General features: G+C 33.3%; 1 protein-coding gene across 1 annotated transcript; it reads left to right on the top strand.

Annotated features, from left to right (window-relative positions):
* Nucleotides 1–1,219: 1,219 nt before the first annotated feature.
* On the top strand, nucleotides 1,220–1,975 carry LOC100518773 (olfactory receptor 6J1-like). The gene has a single exon (XM_005661172.1). The coding sequence runs from the start codon at nucleotides 1,220–1,222 to the stop codon at nucleotides 1,973–1,975; it is 756 nt and encodes a 251-aa protein (XP_005661229.1).
* Nucleotides 1,976–20,924: the final 18,949 nt, after the last annotated feature.

Below are 20,924 nucleotides of genomic sequence, written 5' to 3'. Positions count from 1 at the left end.
GACAAGTGTAGTTACCCTTGGCCAGGATGATTGTGGCTGATTTTATTCCAGAGGTCAAGTGACTCAGTGAATCTGATCCTTCATTGATCCAGGTTTCCCTATTCCTACATCAATCTCCTATTATGATGTTTGCCTGTGAGCATGAAGGTATGCAGACTCATCTACCACAAATAAAGCACAAGAAAGACATTTCTGTGTAAGAAGACTCCCCAGCTAGTGTCTATTAAAGAAAAAAAGGAGGTAGCAAAATTCATAATTGACTTGGAGAGAATTGAGTGCCTGAAGCCATTACAATTTAAAAAGATGATTGGAACATTAAAACAAAAATAGTATATGTGGACAGAGTAGATTAGGTTTGATAAACATTTTTTAAGTAATTTTATTAAGAAATGCCTATTGATTAAGTGTAGAAGTAAAGATTTAACTTAATAAATAACAATTAGGAGTTCTCATCATGGCTCAGTGATAACAAACCTGACTAATATCCATGAGGACACAGGTTTAATCCCTGGCTTCACTCATTGGGTTAAGGATCTGGCATTGCCATATGCTCTGATGTAGGCAGCAGCTACACCTCTGATACAACCACTAGCCCGGGAACTTCTATATGCCATGGGTGCTGCCCTAAAAAGACAAAAAATAATAATAATAATGACTGAAGATATCTAACAAAAAATTTAGGATCATGATGAAATATTCAATAAGACAGAAATATAAATTTAGAATAAAAAGACAGGCTATTCAAGACACATTGTGTTCGTTTAAATGTACTAAGTCAAATTATTGAAAGAGAGATTGGATCTAGGTCTGGATATCCAGATATTGAAGTAGAACTCAGATTAAAATTTGAAACCTTGAGAGGAGATGAAACCATAAAGCAAACAATGAGGATAGAATGTATTATTTCCTATTTTAAAAGGAGGTTAAGGCCATACATTATTTTATATAAAAAGCATATAATTAGCATATTTTTCAAATGTTTGATAATGTTGTTTCAGCATCAATTAATATTTCTAAATATGGAAGAAAATGATTTGGAGGTGATTTGGTTTTCCTTTACTGCAGATAATGCTTTCACTGTGTGATGGCCTTTAACAATGACACTTCAACAACTGTGACAGAATTCATTCTTCTTGTTTTTCACACTACCTAGGGAATGAAGATATTACTCTTCTTTATATTCCTAAGTGTATATGAGCTTACAATTTTAGGTAACACTATGATCATCCTACTTGTGTGTAGTTATAACTGCCTTCACTCACCCATGTATTTGTTTTTGGCAAATCTCTCCCTTTTAGAAATCATGCTCACTTCTGTGACACCTAAGATGTTGGCCGTTACAATTTCACAAATAAACACTATATCCTTTGAAGACTGCATCACTCAATCATTCTTCTATTTTCTTTTTGTGACCATAGAGTTCCTCATCTTGGCAATTATGTCATTTGACTACTATGTTGCTATCTGTATCCCTTTCAGATACCCCACTATTATGAGGATCCAGGTTTGCCTGAAGATGATCATGGACTCTTGGGTGGGAAGGTTGTTGTATGATCTACTTCCTTCTATTGTAACCATAAAATTGCCATTCTGTGGTCCCAATGTCATGGACCACTTTTTCTGTGACACTGCCCCCATGTTAAAACTGTTCTGTGGTGATCTCCACCTGGTAGAAAGCAGTTCTCCTTCTGAGCTCTCTTCTGAGCTCTCTCTTCTTTACCCTGACCCCTTATGTCTTCATTGTGTTTACCATGTCAGAATGCCCTCTGCCCAGGGAAAGTGGAAGGCTTTCTCCACTTGTGCTTCTCACATGATTGTTGTCACTATGTTTTATGGTGTTTCCATATTCCTCTATGCTCAACCTTCTAAAGGAAATGTCTTATCATTTAATAAGTTGGGCACTATTTTGAGTACAATAGTGACACCCTTGTTAAATACATTTATCTATACTTTGAGAAATCAGATAGTTTTATAGTCTCTAAAACATACAGTTGTCAAATTGAAAAGTTTCTTAAGAGTATAAATAAATGTATATTTGATAAAAACTTTAACAATAAAATTATATTTATCTTTGGAATTGTGTGCTTGCATTGTTGTTTGCAAGTTACACAAATAAAATGTTCACAGAAGACATAAATAATAATTATGATGTAAAATACATAAAGACCTCATGAAACTCAACAGTAAGAAAATAAACAACCCTATGAAAACATGGGCAAAAACATGAATAAATGTCTCACCAAAGAATATATACAGATGTCAAATGAGCATGGGAAAAAAATGTTCCACATCATATGTCTTCAGGGAAATGCAAATTAAAACAAAAATGAAATACCACTACACATCTATTAGAATTGCAAAAATCTAGAACACTGACAATACCATATGATGGGGAGGCTGTGAAACAACAGGAATTGTCATTCATTGCTCATAGGAATGAAAAACAATATAACTATATTATGAGATATTTCTCCCACATGGGAAATTTCATTATGGATTATGTATTTTTTTAATTTTATAAATATCAAATTTGATAGTGGTGATATTTGTACTATAGTTTTATTGGAAAACATCCTGGTATTTATGAAGTATATTCTATAGTATGTGAAGGTAAAATTTCTTGATGTCTGAAATGTATTTTCAAATTTGCAGGAAAAAAAATAGTAATGGCATTTTTAGAAACACAAATATTGAGATAATCTGTTGCCACGGCAAAAATACATACTTGAGAATATTCTTTAAGATGAAGAAAAATGACTGCAAGAAGGACGTTTAATGGTAGATACCTGAAATGTAAATAGCACATTTAAGTGAATGTTGCAGTAAGCAGGGTCTCATATTCTAGATATCTACCTAATACTTCTTACTTCAGTTATAGACTAGTCGATTAGCATGTTACATGCATATGGAGGAACAGTATATACATCTCTACATATTAGTCAAATTTTTAAAAAGTAATATGTACTAATCCTCTCTATTCTTGATCCTTTATTGATGGAACATATGTAAGAGAGGGCTTACATATCAATCAATATTTGATGATAACATGCAGTTATTTTTAACAATGTGTTCTGACACACAAATCTAAAAATATATAACTCTTTTCTAATACAGACTATTTAGATAAGGTACCCCAAATCATAGTCCCAAACCCACTGGGCTCCAACTAGTAATGACATTGGTAATGCCACACCTGCAAGATTTCAGAAGCTACCCAGATGCTGGTTGGGAGAATTGGTAGAAAATGTAAGAAAATGTAGACAAGGAGTTTAAGAAATATGTTCATATTTATAAAGACTGAACACTATTGCCTACTATGGTATATGTTATAAATTGAATAATACATATGATTCCATTAAGCTGGTTTAGAGTTTAGATAATTATTTTGTACTGAAATCATACAATTATTCATTTATTTTGTAAAATGGGTATTTTGGCAATCAATATTTCCATTAACAATAGGTCAAGACATACATTTTAATGAATATATAATCAATTTTTGATTTTCAAGGTGTTGTAGAATTTAAAAACTTATAAAAATATTGATTGATATTTATGTCCATAATCATGTGATTGAATCTATGAAAATAAGACAGATTTTTCAAATGAAGCCACTATGCTTTGAAGATGATATTTTTTCCAGGTGTGTAAAGGTTTACCTGCCACTCTGTTAAGTATGACACTTCATGGAGTTCCCATCATGGATCAGTGGTTAACAAATCTGACTAGGAACCATGAGGTTGCAGGTTTGATCACTGGCCTACTCAGTGGGTTAAGGATCCAGCATTGCCTTGAGCTGTGGTGTAGGCCACAGAAGTGGCTCAGATCTCATGTTGCTGTGGCTCTGGCATGGGCTGGTGGCTAAAGCTCTGGACCCCTAGCCTGGGAATCTCCATATGCTGCAGGTGTGGCCCTAAAGAAAAAAAAAAAAGAAAGAAGTATGACACTTCATTTAGATTTAATTACTCTTTTATTCATTTATCTCATTTTTACTCTATTTTATTTATGCACAGCTTAAATTTCATAAGAAGTAATTCTGAGCAATTAAATAATATATTGATTTTCATCTATAAGAAAATCAGTTAAATTACTTTCTATAATGCTTCTTTACATTTTCATCCAATGAATGTAATAAAACTAAAAGAGGCTCATTCTATTGAAAATAAAATATCTAAAATTATTGTGACTTTCAACATTACTTAGAGTTAATCACTGAATTTATAACCATTTTTCTTAGGCTCGATCATGTGAATACAAATTCTGGTGGAGAACAGTGTCCTTTTAAAATATTCTTAATAAATTAAGAAACATATGAAGCTAAATTCATAGAACTATTTCTGGTACATAAAAATTACAGTTGTCATTAAAGCTATAATTTTTTACAGAAAATATTTTTTTGACAAATATCATTCAATGCACACATACACACATACCTAGAGCAACTTAAATTTAAAATTTTCTATAAATTTTATGGTAGAAAGAAAAAGTAAAAATTTCTATTAAAGTATAGTTGATTTACAGTGTTGCAACAATTTCTTCTGTGCACGTATAGACCCAGTCATACATGGGTGACATATATATATATACATTTTTTTATATGCTATCTTCCATCATGTTCCATCCCAAGAGATAGGCTATAACTCCTTGTCCTGAACAGTAGGACCTTATTACTCTTTACTGTGATCAGCATACATGTTATTTTCAGTTTGTTCCCTATCATCTTAGACATCCACGCAAATCTAAAGAAATATTATGCAAAATTTTAAAAATATCCTACAATGCTATAATTTTAAACCAATTATTTAAATTTAACTTATTTTGAGTACAAAATTATCTGAAAATATTGAGTTGTTTAATTAATAGATAGTCAGAAATAATCAATTTTGGTATTTTAGCAAATTGTGATTATTCAAAACACAATTTAGAAAAAAGGTAAGTATTGATTCTAACAACTTAAAAATAAGCAGAGATATACATAAATTTTTTGGCATTTACATGAGAAACAAGGTACAACTGAGAATGAGAACTTCAAAATTTCTTTCTGCAATACTTGGGTTCTGCAATAAGTATTCTAATGGAAAACAAACAGATAAATGTACATTTAGAAATAATATTAGCATAATCCATATTTATAGCCTCAAATTTCTAAAGTTTCAAGTTCTGCTTAGTATGATACAGAATTAAATTAAATTGTACCAATAATTATAATTATATTTGTGTGATTCTAAGGCTCAGGTAATCCACATAAATAAAAGTTTTTATAATTTAATAAAAGTTTATATAATTTCCTTTACCACCAAGACTTTTCTCACAGCTACCTTCACTTCCTTTTTCCTCAGATCAAAGAGAAAGCAGGGTCTTGATAACTGCATAGAACAAGAATAAGTTTGTCTCCCTCTTCTAATAGAGGAACTTGGGCATCATATTCCTGAACAAGCTTGTTCCATAATACATGGTCACCACAATTAGGTGGGAAGTACATGTGCAGAAGACTTTTATTTCTGCCCTCAATTGAGTCTATTTTCATCACAGTCACCAAGTTGCAAAGTAGAAAATATGAGGAAAAATAGGAATAACACTGCTCCAACTCCTTCCACAACACATCATGATCTCCTGCAAGGGTGAATCAGCACAGAATACATGTAGAAGTGGTAGATAACAGAAAATATAGTCAACAACATATGAACTGCAGAATGGGATGACTGTTAATCAGAGAGGCAGCACTGAGGCAAAAAGTTTAGGGTCTAGTTTCCCAGAACCATTGCCACACACATAAACAAGTTTGTAATGAAGAGGTATCTTGATGGGTAACCAAATGCCACATAGTTTTCCAGAGTCATCACTGCAAGAAGAATACACTCTGTTGCCTTCAAAAATAAGGTGATATTGGTATAGGCAAGGCAGAAATTACATGATAATCTAATTTGGAACATAACAAACACACTCATTTCTCTTTTCATTCGTATTTTCATTGGTTACAGATTTACACTTTTTCGTTCATGTCATATTCACTGACTTAACTAAGAAAGGCTTACCTTAAACATGATCCAACCCATGAACATTTTCTTTGTACTATAGTGCTTTTCTGTGTCTGTATCCGCAATCTCTATGAAAGTCACAAAATCAGATACACATTTGCACATTATGTGTGTGGTTTGCACATTGTTGTAAGAAAGGAGTAAGTTCAGGGTGAATAGAATCACTGCCTTTCCATTTTTCTTGCTAGTAAGCAAACTTCTTTTTGTCCACACTTGGTGCTGGCAGCTTTCAAGCAAATTACCCATATTGTGTAAAAGTGTGCATTTCTTAACTGCAGTGTGACTTCTCCTCCTCAATTACTGAACTTATTATTCTTTTCAACAGGAGAATTTTTTGTTTGGCAGTGTTCTCCTCAGCCACACAGAGCCTGCTTTAATAACGATAAAACTACCTAAGCTAGTGTTGTATAAAACTAGTCTGTACATAATCATCATTTGTGCACAATCATTGGTTTAGATATCATCTAAGTTTGTCTTCTTCTACCACATTTTCCTTTTTCCCTCATTAATTATCCAGCTTTCACTGCAACATGCAGAACGAAAAACAAAGGTAAAATAGAATTATGAGTCTTTTGTCAGGAATGGCAAAATCCAAGTGAAAGCATTTGCACAGTGAAATATATTAACATGTGGAAAGAAACCTTCAAAAATGATGCTGAGAGGAGGCAATTATCTTGATATTAATAAAGTCAAACAAATATGTTTTTCTCATGTTAAAAGAAAAGTCTTCTCATAAATGAGAACTATAATCTGTTTTCTATGATGAATGTGTTAACTCCTGAACAAGACAAAAATCTCAGAGAGGAAATTTTCAAAAAGAACACTTAGTACCACTATTTTCATTCACGAGCAAAGGTTACTTACTTGAAAGTTTTCCCCAAACTAAAGTCAATTCAGTGGCGGATTTCAAATGTTTTGGCTTATGTTTCAATTTCATTAGAGAAATTAATGTCATCATGATAATATTAAAGTAAATTTTATTTCAAAAGGCTAGTTCATAGTATTCAACTTAAAAATAATTTTTTCTCATTTGTATTCATATATTTTAAAAATTAACATCATTTATAAAGTGGGGATAGACTAAAAGGAATCTACAAGAAATAAACAGTAACTTTACCTTCTAATGGAAGTATAAACTTTACAATGAAGAATAATATTGTTAAAAATAGATTTAAAAGAGCTATGGTAGAGTAGAGACTTGTGGTTTCCAAGGATGGTCAGTGAGGGATGGATTTGGAATTTGGGATTAGAAGATGAAAACTATTATATATATATATATATATATATATATATAAATAATGGGTAAGAAACAAGGTCCTACTGCATCAAACAGGGAATTATGTTCAGTGTCTTGTAATACAACACAAAGGAAAATTATATGAAAAATAATGCCTGTGTATACTTCCATATACATAAAACTGAATCACTTTGCTGTAGAACAGTAATTCATGCAATGTAAAACCACTATACTAGAGTAAAATAAATTAAAAATAAAATGGCTATGGTAAATAGTTTTGAAAAATTAGAGGACAATTTTGAGATAGTGAGCAAACTAAAAACCATTAAAAAGAAAATAAAAGTCTAGAGGTCAATAATAACAGTATTAAAATAAAAACCCAATGGGGAGTTCTCACCATGGCTTCATGGAAGCAAATCTGGCTAGCATCCATGAGGATGCAGGTTCAATCCCCGGCCTCCCTTAATGGGTTCAGGATCTGGTGCTGCCATGAGCTGTGGTATAGCCATGCAGACATGGCTCAGATCCTGCATTGCTGTGGCTGTGGTGTAGGCCAGGGGCTATAGCTCTGATTTGACACCTCCATATGCAGCAGTGTGGCCCTAAAAAGACAAAAACAAACAAATAAAAAAAAAGAACCTCAGTGGATAAATTTACCTTAGCATTATTCAAATCCATAAATTCTCCATGAATTTTGGAGAAATTGATGAACTAATAAATATTAAAATGTACATGAAAAAACAGAAGGGAGAAAAATAGTAAAAACACTCTTCAGATTTTTTTTAAATCACTCATATGTAGATTATCATATATATTTACACTATATGATATTAAGGTATTAAGATGTTACTCTAAATTAGCAATAACAATGAAAATGTTGATTGGTATGAAAATAAGTAGATAAATGGGATAAAATAGAGGTTACAATGTTAGTTGTCAGGGCCTTGGGATGGGGAAAATAGAGATGTTGGCCATATGATACAAACATCAACCTACAAAATGCATAAGTTCTGGGGATCTAATGTAGAGCAAGGTGACCATAACTAAAAAAACTATATGATTTGCTTGAAAGTTAAGATATTTGATCATAAACATTATTGACACAAAGAAAAAAAAAAAGCAGAAACTATGTGAGGGGATAGAGATGTTATCCAACTTTATCATGATAATCATTTTTAATATATAATTTTATCTAATAATTGCATGGACAACTTAAACTTACATATGTTATACATTATTAATACTTCAATAAATCTGGGGTGGTGTGGAAGAGAAACAGAAAAAATATCTAACAGTAACAACTATATAAGCAAACCTATTAAAGAATACTTTAACCCTGCCTCACATCATTTACAAATATTAACATGGATCACATACATGAATATAAAAGCCAAAATTATAGAGATTATAGAATAAAAGACAGCATAATATTTTTTATGAACCTAGGCTAGGCAAAGATACTTTATAGATAAACATTAAATAACAGCTTTCACAAAAAGTATCCTGCTTATGGCATATTAGTAAACTAAAACATACTCATGGAGTTTGCATTGTGGCTCAGAGGGCTAAGAACCTGACATAGTGTCCATGAGGATGCAGATTCAATCCCTGGCCTTGTTCAGTGGGTTAAGGGTCCCACATTGCCACTAAAAATGGCATAGGTCATAGGTGCATATCAGATCCACTGTTGCTGTGGTTATAGTGTAAGCAAGTGGCTAGAGTGCTGATCTTATCGCTAGCCTGGGAATTTCCATATGCTGCAGGTGTGCTTATAGGAAGAAAAAATATAATATATACTCAGCATCTTTACTTTTCAAATGCAAATTTAAACTATAATGACATATAAAGTTATGTACTTTCAAATGGTTTAAAAATGTGTAACACCAAACGTTGACAAGCACATGAAATAAAAGGAATTTTTATCAAGTAGCAGTATAAAATAGTATAAAAATTTGAAGATACTATTTGTCAGTTTCTTACAAAATCTATGTCTATCATATGAGACAGTGATTGTATGCTAGACATTTACAATTTTACTTGAAACATATGACTACAAAAATTTCACATAAATGTTTATCATAGTTTTCCTTTCCACAAACCACAGGTCAGAACTATCCAAATCATCATAAAGAAAAATACAGGAAAAGCGTACTATGTTAGATCATGTAATAAAAAAATTCATCAATAAAAAATAAACTTGACATTCATAATAATATAAATAAATCTCAAAAATGTAATATTGAAAGGAATAACCAATACAGAAAATTTACTAATGATTTCATTTTTATGAAGTCCAAAAACAATCAGACAAAATTTACCTATGCTAAAACATATTAAGGAAGTTCCCATTCTATCTCAGTGAGCCAAACTAGTATCCATGAGGAGGCAAATTTGATCCCTTGCCTCGCTCAGTATGTTAAGGATCTGGTGTTGTCTTGGGCAGTGGTGTATGTCATAGATGTGTCATAGATCCCACTTTTCTATGGCTGTGGTATAAGCCAGCCTGATTCAGCTCCTAGCCTGGGAACTTCCATATGCTGCAAGTGCTGCCCTAAAAAGCAAAAAAAATTAAAACAATAAAATAATATAAAATGTGGATTAGTCATCAATAGTGAGGGTTAAGTAAAGGGATATAAGTAAATTTTCTAGGTGATGGAAAAGCTTAATGTCTTGTTTGAAATTCGCATATGTATATATGTATATATATTTATCAAATAGTACAATATTACTCTTAGAAAAAAAGTATATACAAATACCATGCATTCAGCATATGAAAATATACAGGCATAACTTGGAGATACTGAAAGTTCAATTCAGAGCATTAAAAAAACAAATATTACAATAGAGTGAGTCAAATATTTTTTTTATTACCTAGTGGATATTAAAGTTGTATTGGATCCAGATCAAGATGGTGCAAGAGTAGGACATGGAGCTCACATTCTCCCACAAATACTTAAAAAAAGATCTACATGTACAATGGTTATCATTAAAAATTTACTGAATTCTGCCAGAAGACCTCAGACTTCCAAAAATGGAAAGAAAACCTCCACATAAATTCTTAGGATAAAAGGAGAAAAAAGGGAGGAGAGAGAGAAGAGGAAAAAAAAAGGAGTCAGGACAAGATGAAACTCCACTCCTGTAAGGGAGCTATGAAAGATGAAAGAAATCCACACACTGAGAGGTTCCCCAACTGGATGGGAGATCAGCCAAGATGGAGGGGGAGTCTTAAAGTACTGGGGAAAAGAAAAACAGCCAGAACAAGGAAGGCAAAGCAGAGAGAGAACTGCAGAGAGCATCGGTACCACTGCCTGGCACACCCCAGCCTGAAACTCTTGGGCGGGGTCGAGATGCTAAGGCTTGAGCTTTGGATGTCTGTCCTGGGGAGATAACTAGTGTTTGCTGTGTAGAAACAGCGTGAGGGGGCCAAAGATTGATGTGCCACAGATAAAGTGGTACTGGAGGATGTCTGGGCCTGCCTGAGAAGCAAGGGGATGTGTGGAAAAGGGAGAGATGAAACTGCCATATGTATTTAATTTTCTGTGCATGGAGACGGACTCTCAGACAGCAGGGTACATCTTGCAAAGGCTTTGGAGGTGGGTGCAAGCTGCCCCAGCTATCTCACATTCCAGAGGTGGGTACAGCCATTACCAATGATGATCTCAAGACCATGTACTGTCTGCTACCCCAGACAACCCAGGGGTCACTGCCACAGAGGGCTCTGCAACTGAGTGTCACTCATAGCTTGCATACCACTGGGAACACATACACCCCACTGCTGCTGTTGCCAAGGTCCACAGGCACTACCCCACCTCCCTGGGGGTCACTGCCACAGCCTGTTGCACCCACCACCCCAAGGACTAACACTTCTGCAGAGGGTCCTGCAATAAGGCACTGCCCTTCACCCCCACCTCCCTGGGAACACAAGCCCTCCTTGTTGCCACTGCTAAAGGTCCTATGATTGAGTGCCTCCTCCACCTTCTTTCCTTACACCTGTACACCCCCTACAAAAGAGATAATGGCATGCACACACTGAAGAGACAGCAAGCATCCAAACCAAATGCAGTCCTTACACCAAAAATTAGTAAACCCACACAAGCTACCCAGGGATGCTCCCTCATTTAAATATCCCTCCTAGATTACAATAGGAAATTGTTTCCTGTAAACAAACAGAGTAAGAAAAATATAAGAAAATAAATAAGCATAGGAACCATCCCCAGTTAAAAGAACCCCTGAATGAGAAACAAACCTCTGCATTGTAGCAGGCAGCAAATTCAAACAGATTCAGAATGTTGCCTTCAGGATGGATTAGCAATGGGATCCTGCTGTGTAGCACTGGGAACTCTGTCTAGTCAATTATGATGGAACACATAAAGTGAGAAAAAAGAATGTATACATGTATGTGTAACTGGGTCACCATTCTGTACAGTATAAAATATATATATATAAATAAATGATAAAAAAATTTTAAAATTAAAAATTTAAAAAAAGATGCAGTTTCCACAGCTGTGGCATAGTGTGCAATGGCACCTCTGATCTGATCCCTGGCCTTGGAACTTCCATATGCCATGAGATATCTAAAAAAGAAGAAAAAAATAGAGAGAGAGTGATGATTTTAAAGAAATGACTAATATAATTTTCGAGCCTAGCAATTGTAAAATCTGCAGTGTAGGTTGGCAGGTGGGAAATCTAGTGAGAAGTTGCACTTTGAGTCTGAAGGCCAGTTGCTGACAGAAGTGTCTCTTCTCTGTGGGAGGTCATTCTTGTTCTTAATGTCCTTATCTAATTGGGTGAGGCCCACCATCATTATGGAAGACAGTCTACTTCATTGAGAGTTATAGGATTATACTGTTACTCTAATCCACAAATATACCTTCATGGAAACATCTAGAACTGTGTTTGAACAAACATCTGGGTGCTGTAGCCTTGCCGAGTTGACAAATAAAATTAACTATTATAGTTGAAAAAAAGGTAATGAAAATACTGAAAATACTTAATAATGGATATTAACAGTAATGTAGAATAATGTAAAAAGGAAATAAAAACTATAAGAAGGACCCAAGAAAATTTAGAAAAATGATTTACTGAGGCAAAAGCTGAGCTAAAGCAATAAATAGTAGAATGGATAATGCAGAGGAATGGCTAAGTGACTTGAAAAACAGAATAATGGAAATCACCCAATCAGGACAGAAGGCAGAAAACAAACAAACAAATAAAAATCCTGAATGCAATATAAGATATTTGTGGTAAAATATAAAGCTTGACAATCTACACATAATAGGAATCACAGGAAAAGAGAGAGCGAGAAAGAGAAAAGGGGATTGAAAATGTATTTGCAGAAAATATGGCTGAAAATTTCCCAAACAAATGAAGGAAACAAATATCCAGAAGCAGGAAACACAGAGGGTTCCAAATAAGATGAACCCAAACAGAGCTATACCAAGACATGTTATAATAAAAGGGCAAAAGATAAAGATATCCTTTCAATCTTAGTGAAATCTTTGCTGTGTAGAGTGTTCTTGTTTGTAATTTTTCTTCCTATCATCACTTTAAGTATATCATGTCACTGCTTTCTTCCCTTTAGGGTTTTTGCTGGAAAATCATCTGATAACCTTATGGGGGTTCCCTTGTGGTTTGACAACTAGTTTTAGTGGTGTGTTCATTTGAAAGTACATAAATTTATATGTCATTATATTTTATAGTTCAAACCACAAGATAAGATAATAAAATGGAATAAAAAAGACCAACAAAAATAAATCCAAAATAACTAACAAAATGACAATAAGAACATACAATTCAGTAAATACCTTAAATGTAAATGGACTAAATTTCTTCATCCAAAAATGTATAGATTGGTTGAATGGATATACAAACAAGATTCATATATATCCTGTCTATAAGAGACCCACTTTAAACCTAAAAGCACATTAAAAACTGAAAATGAGAAGATGCAAAAATATATTCCATGCAAACGGAAATCCAAAGAAAGCTAGACTATCAATACTCATATCAGATAAAAGAGAGTTTAAAATGAAGATGATTCAAGAACAAAATAAGTTGAAGAGTCATAATGATTAAAGGATCAAACCAAGAAGATATAAGAATTTGAAGTATATATGCACCCAAGAAAGAACATCAGTATATAAGGCTACTTCTAAAAGATATAAAAGGAGAAATTGACAATCACATAATAACACTTAGGAATTTTAACATTCCAATTATAGCAATGGGCTGATCATCCAGACAGAAAATCAACAGGGAATCACAGGCTTTAAATGATCCATTAGACCAGATGTACTTAATGATATTTATAGAACATTCCACCTAAAAGCAGTAAATACACATTCTTCTCAAGTATAAATGGAACATTCTCTAGAATAGATCATATTCTGGGCAATGAATCCAGGATCAGTAAATTTAAGGAAATTGAAATCATCTATAGCATGTTTTTCAACCACAATACTATAAGACTAGAAATAACAATAAGAAAAAAAAACTATAAAAAAGTAGAGACGAAAAAAAAAAAACCCAAAATGCTACTAAACAACCAACAGATAACTGAAGAAATCAAAGAGAAATTTTAAAAAAAATCTAGAAACAAAAGATAATGAAGACACGACAATCCAAAACATGAGTTTCAGCAAAAGCAGTTCTAAGAGGGAAGTTTATAGCAATACAAGCTTACCTCTAGAAACAATAAAAATCTCAAACAAACAATCTAACTTTACACTAATGCAACTAGAGAAAGGAAAACAAAACCCAAGGTTAGTAGAAAGAAAAAAATCCTAAAGAATAGAGCAGAAATAAATGAAATAGAAGTGAAGAAAACCATAGGAAAGATTAATGAAACTAACAGCTGGTTCTTTGAAAAGATCAACAAATTTGATAAACCCTTAGCCAGACTTATCATGAAAAAAAGGGGGGGATCAAGTCAACAAAATTAGAAATGAAAAATGAAAAATTTACAATGGATATTACAGAAATACAAAAGATCCTAAGAGACTAGTACAAGAAGCTACATGCCGATAAAATGGACAACCTAAAAGAAGTGGACAAATTTTTACAAAGTTAAAATCTTTCAATACCAGGAATAAATAGAAAAGATGGTTGCATCAATAACAAATACTTACATTAAAACTGTGATAGGAGTTCCCGTTGTGGCGCAGTGGTTAACGAATCCGACTAGGAACCATGAGGTTGCGGGTTCGGTCCCTGCCCTTGCTCAGTGGGTTAAAGATCCGGCGTTGCCGTGAGCTGTGGTGTAGGTTGCAGACGCGGCTCGGATCCCGCGTTGCTGTGGCTCTGGCGTAGGCCGGTGGCTACAGCTCCGATTCGACCCCTAGCCTGGGAACCTCCATATGCCGCGGGAGCGGCCCAAGAAATAGCAACAACAACAAAAAGACAAAGAGACAAAAAAAATAAAAAATAAAAAAAAATAAAACTGTGATTAAAATACTTCCACAAAACAAAAGTCCAGGACTATATGGCTTCACAGATGAATTTTATCAAACATTTAGAGAAGAATTAATACCTATCCTTCTGAAACTATTCCAAAAATTTCAGAGGAAGGAGTACTCCAAAGCTCATTCTATGAGGCCACCATCTCCCTGATACCAAAACCAAAGATACCACAAAAAATAAATACAATTACAGGCTAATATCACTGTAGATTAAAAAATATTCTCAACAAAATGTTAGCAAACCAAAAACAGCAATACCTTTAAAGGATTATGTTCCATTATCAGGTTTTATTTATCCCAGGGATACAAGGAGTTTTCAGTATCCACAAATCAAACAGTGTGATATACCACATTTAAAAAACTGAAGAATAAAAATAATATGATCATCTCAAAAGATGAAGATAAAGCGTTTGACAAAATCTAACACACATTTCTTATAAACACTCTCCTGGTATTGGGCCTGGAGGGAACCTACCACAACATAATAAGATCCATATATGGCAAACCCACAGTTAATGTCATTCTACAAGCTGAAAGAATCCCCACTAAAATCAAGGACAGGACAAGGATGTCCACTCTCAACCACTTTTATTCATAATAGTTTTGTGTATTCAATCTATGACAGTCAAAGAACAAAATATAATAGAATGTATTCCAAAGTGGAAAGGAGAAGTAAAACTATTGCTGTTTATAAGTGACATGATAGTATATACAGAGTTTTGTTTTGTTTTTTTTTTTTGTCTTTTTGCTATTTCTTGGGCCGCTCCCACGGCATATGGAGATTCCCAGGCTAGGGGTCTAATCGGAGCTGTAGCCACCGGCCTATACAGAAAATTTTAATGATGCTATAGGAAAACTGTTAGAGGTCCTCAATGAATTTGGCAAAGTTGTACATTACAAAATTAATACACAGAAGTCACTTGTTTCTATATACTAAGAATGAAATATCTAAAAGAATTTAGGGAAACAATCTCATTTACCATCACACAAAAAATAAATAAATTACCTAGGAATAAACCTACCTGTTTATCTATGTAGATGAAAGAACTTTCTTGTGAGAATTAAAAGACACTGATGAAAAGTCAAAGATGAAACAAATGAAGGAAACATATACCAGGCTCAGGTAAAATATTTTTAAGCTGAGAACTATAGAACACTAATAAAGGAAATTAAAAAGGATTCAAATGGAAAGCTACATCATTCTCTTGTATTGAAACAATTATTATTTTTAAAATAATTACTTCGCAGCACAACAATGGGAGAAAAAATTATGTATACATGTATGTGTAACTGGGTCCCTATGCTGTACAGTGGGGAAAAAATTAAAAAATTAAAAATAAGATGGCCATACTACCTAAAGAAATCTACAGATTTAATATGATCCCCATTGAATTACCCATGACATTTTTCACAGAGCCATAACAAATAATCCAAAAATTTTTATGGGACCATTGAAGACCCAGAATCACCAAAGCCATTCTTAGGGAAAAGAAAAACACAAAAACAAACAAAAATAAGGCAGGAGACATAACTCTCCCAGACTTCAAACAATACTACACAGCTACAATTATCATGACAAAATGTAATATTAGTACAAAACAGACATATGGATAAATTGAACAGAATAGATAGCCCAGAAATAAACCCAGACACATTTCGTCAATTAATCTTCATTAAAGGAGTTAAGGACATAAAATAAAAGATAGTCTATCTGAATATCGTCTCTTCAGAGAGTGCTTCTGTCAAAATTGGAAAGCTGCATGTAAATCAATGAATCTAGACTATATCTTTACATCATGCACAAAAATAAGCTCAAAATGGCTTAAACATAAGACATGGCACCAGGAAACTCCTAGAGAAGAACACAGGCAAAACATTTTCTGATATAAACCATACAAATGTTGACCTAGGTCAGTTTCCCGAGGCCAAAGAAATTAAAACAGTAATGTACTAATCAAATTTACAAAAAATCACAGCAAAGAAACCATAAAAAATGAAAAGACAACCTATGGAATGGGAGAAAATAGTTGCAAATGATGCAACCAACAAAGCCTTAATTTCCAAAATATACAAACAACATGTACAATTCAACAGCAACAACAACAACAAAAACAAACAAACAACCCAACTGACAAATGGTCAAAAGACCTAAATAGCCATTTCTCCGAAGAAGACATATGGATGGCTAGTATGCCCATGAAATAATGTTCAATATTGCTAATTATTAGATAAATACAAATCAAAACTAGAAAAATGAGTTAGAATGGCCATCACCAAAATGTCTACAATAGAAACTAGAAAGGGTATGGAGAAAAGAGAACACCCTGACACGTGATGTAAATGTAAATTTGCAGAACCACTATGGAAAACACTATGTAGTTTCCTTAGAAAACTAAATGTAGAACTACCACATAATCCAGCAATCCTGTCCCCAGGCAAATTTCTGGAAAAAAAACTATAATTCACAAAAATACATGTACACCCTGCTCATTGTAGCACTATTCATAATAGTTCACACATGAAAACTATCTAAAAAGTCCATTGACAGATGAAAGAATTAAGATGTGATTCATATATAAAATAGAGTATTATTCACACAAAAGGACACAATAATGTCATTTTCAGCAACATTGATGCAATTAGAGTTTCTCCTACTAGATGAAGTCAGAAAGAGGAAGGCAAGTACAACATGCTATCACTTACAGGTGGAATCTAAAACATGGCACAGATGGACCTATCTACAAAAAAGGAATAGGCTCACAGATATGAAAAATAGGCTTGTGGTTGCCAAGGAGGTGGAGGTGGGACCAACTAGGGGTTTGGGATTAATAGATGAAAACTATTACACTTAGAATGGATAAACTAAAAGGTCCTACTGTGTAACACAGGGAATTACACCTAATCTTCTGGAATAGACCATGATGGAAAAGAATACAGAAAATTAATATGTGTGTGTGTGTGTGTGTGTGTGTGTGTGTGTCACTGTGTCATTGCTCTATAGCAGAAATTGGCACATCATTGTAAATCAATGGAAAAAACAAACCAAATGAAAAATAAAGGTATGTTTACACTATACTAAACTCTATTAACTGTGCAATATAACTATGTCTAAAAATAATGTATATACTTTAACTTAAAATACTTTATTTCTTAAATGTTATAACTATCATCTAAACCTTCAGCAATTTATTTTAGGGTCTTGCCTAAATGTTGAATGCTGCTGACTCATCATAGTGGTTGTTGCTGAAATTTGTTGTTTCTGTGACAATTTCTTAAAATAAAAAATAAGGCAGTTTTTCACATCAAATTCTTCCATTCGCAAATGGCTTTTCTGTAGGAGCCAACACAATCTGATTTAATCCACAAGAGAATTTCTTTCAAAATCATTGTCAATCCTTTTAAACTCACCTGCTGCTTTATTAAGACAGTTTATATATTCTAAATCCTTTGCTGTCATTGCCATGATTTTACATCATGTTTGACAGGAAGAAATCTACTCAGTAAAGCACTTTCTTTTTTTTTTTTTTTTTTTTTGGTTTTCTTAGAGTTTATTTTTTATTTATTTATTTATTTTTTTAATTTTCCCACTGTACTGCAAGGGGATCAAGTTATCCTTACATGTATACATTACAATTACATTTTAAAGCACTTTCTTGGATTATCTATAATTCATCCATAACTAGCAAGTCTTCACGAATTCAAATATTATCATGAGACTATAGAAATTCAGTCATATTTTTGGGCTCTACTCTTTATCCTGTTATTTTCAACACATCCACAATTACTTCATCCACTCAATTCTTAGATACTGCAAAGACATCCATGAAGATTGGAATTAACTTCTTCCAAAGTTATGTTAATGTTAATATTTTGAACTCTCCCCATGAATCACAAATGTCCTTAATGGCGTTTAGAATGGTGAATATTTTCCATATGATTTTCAATATACTTTGCATAGAACCATCGGAGGAAAAAACAAGGTCCAAGTCAGATATAACCTTACAAAATACATTTTTTAAAAAACAGGACTTGAAAGTCAAAATTACCCCTTGATCCATGAGCTGAAGACTGAAAGTTGTGATACTGAGCATGAGAATAACATTAACCTCATTATACGTCTCCAATAGAGCACTTGGGTGACAAGGTACATTATCAATGAACAGTAATATATTGAGAAAAATATCTTTTTCCCCAAACAATACGTCTCAATGGTGAGCTTAAATTATTCAGTAAACTGTGTTGTAAACAGATGTGTTGTCATCCATGCTTTGTTGTTCCATTTATAGAGCACAGGTAGAATAGAATTAATATAATTCTTAAGGACAGCTAAGATTTTTTGGAATGATAAATTACCATTGGCTTCAACTTAAAGACTTTACATTGAAGTTAGGGGCTGCATTAGCCTCTAACAAGAGAGTCAGTCTGTCCTTTGAAGTATTGAAGCAGGGCATTTATCTAACCTATCTAAATATGAAAGTTCTATATGTCACTATAATGTATGTTATTTTGGCATATGGACTGTTGTAGCTTAAGAAAAAAAGATTTTTGTATTTTTATTTATTTTATATACATATATGTATATTTTTATTTCCCCAATAATTTTTTTTCTACTATACAGCATGATGACCCAGTTAAACATACATGCATACATTCTTTTTTCTCACATTATCATGCTCCATCATAAGTGACAAAACATTGTTTCCAGTGCTACACAGCAGGATCTCATTGCTAATCCATTCCAAAGGCAATCATTTGCGTCTATTAACCCCAAGCTCCCAGTCCATCCCACTCCCTCCCCCTCCCCCTTGGCAACCACAAGTCTGTTCTCCAAGTCCATGATTTTCTTTTCTGTGGAAAGGTTCATTTGTGTCATATATTAGATTCCAGATATAAGTGATATCATATGGTATTTGTCTTTCTCTTTCTGACTTACTTCACTTAGTGTGAGAGTCTCTAGGTTCATCCTTGTTGCAGCAAATGACATTATTTTGTTCTTTTTTATGGCTGAGTAGTCTTCGGTTGCATATATATATATTACATTATTATACATATTATACATTATTATATATATTACTTTTTCAACTGGCAAATATATTTACGGAGAAGAGCATTAGATGCCACCTTTACTCATTTATTCTTCAAACTGCAATGCAACACTTTTAGACTTTTATTATATTTCATTTTTAAACTAATGATGCATTTATTCTAAAACAAATTTTATTTCTAAGTCCTAATTTAATAGAATTAAACTCTAATATGAATTGGTTTTATGAGGTAAAACTCTAAAGTTGACAATTGTACTTCAGAATAGTTCAGGTATTGAGTTTCTGATTTGCTTACTGAATATAGAAATCCCTTATATAATCAATATTATATGAGGAAATCCCTCATATAATCAAAACAAAGTTTTTTACCTTCTGCTGATGGATATGCTTCTGCATATTGGTTGTCTGTACTGCACATTGGTTGTCTGATTGGTCACAACTGAAGGGCTCTGGTATTGAGTTCATGCAAATTTGGACATTTGTTCCTGACCAGTTGACCACATTATATTCAGCGCTATTGAAACAACAATGTTCATGGAAACCTTTATTCTCTATGGATTATAGAGTTTCCAGGTTTATTTCACTTTTCCTTTAAGACTGTAAATTTAGTTTTTACTTCAGACATTCCTGTTTTCATTAGGTAGGGACAGAAGGCAGGCTGGTCAAGATAAGACCAGGAGCTTTCCCAAAGGGTGGGGCCATTTCTGAGTATGCTGTGACAACTTTAAATAGTTTTGATAACTTCTGAAAATGAAAATTCTGCTAATTGTCAAATGATGTATTTACACATGTTTTAGGCATTTTGAAATGGATTTCTCCCAATCCCTTAAAATTCAGATGCTGGCATATTTTGGTACAGGAAATATGTCTTAAATGTGAAACTAAAATACAGGCCAATTTTCTTTTGGAGCAATGGGAACGATTCACCCCATCTTTGACCTAATTCTCCAAGAACCTTTTTTGTACTTGCCAGTCTTGGGGAAGTTTGTTTAAAGTAATTAAATGTGAATACTAAAAAATAATAATAATAATATTACATAACAGAAAATGGAGACATTGTCAGGAAAACATATCATTCCAAATTATGCAAATATATAACTGAGCATCAAATGTCATGAAGCAATAATTTATAGAACTTCAAGGAAGA

This window comes from Sus scrofa, chromosome 2 (genome assembly GCF_054392235.1).
Source record: "Sus scrofa isolate SSC_HxYL_T2T_F1_AM1 chromosome 2, Sscrofa_HxYL_maternal_Yorkshire_Landrace_v2.0, whole genome shotgun sequence".
Classification (NCBI taxonomy): Eukaryota; Metazoa; Chordata; class Mammalia; order Artiodactyla; family Suidae; genus Sus; species Sus scrofa.
The sequence above is the reverse complement of the archived record's forward strand: the minus strand, read 5'-3'. Positions and strand labels throughout refer to the sequence as shown.

Excerpts from the sequence above, each read along its gene's own strand:
- LOC100518773 (XM_005661172.1), top strand. The coding sequence starts at position 1,220 with ATGATCATCCTACTTGTGTGTAGTTATAACTGCCTTCACTCACCCATG.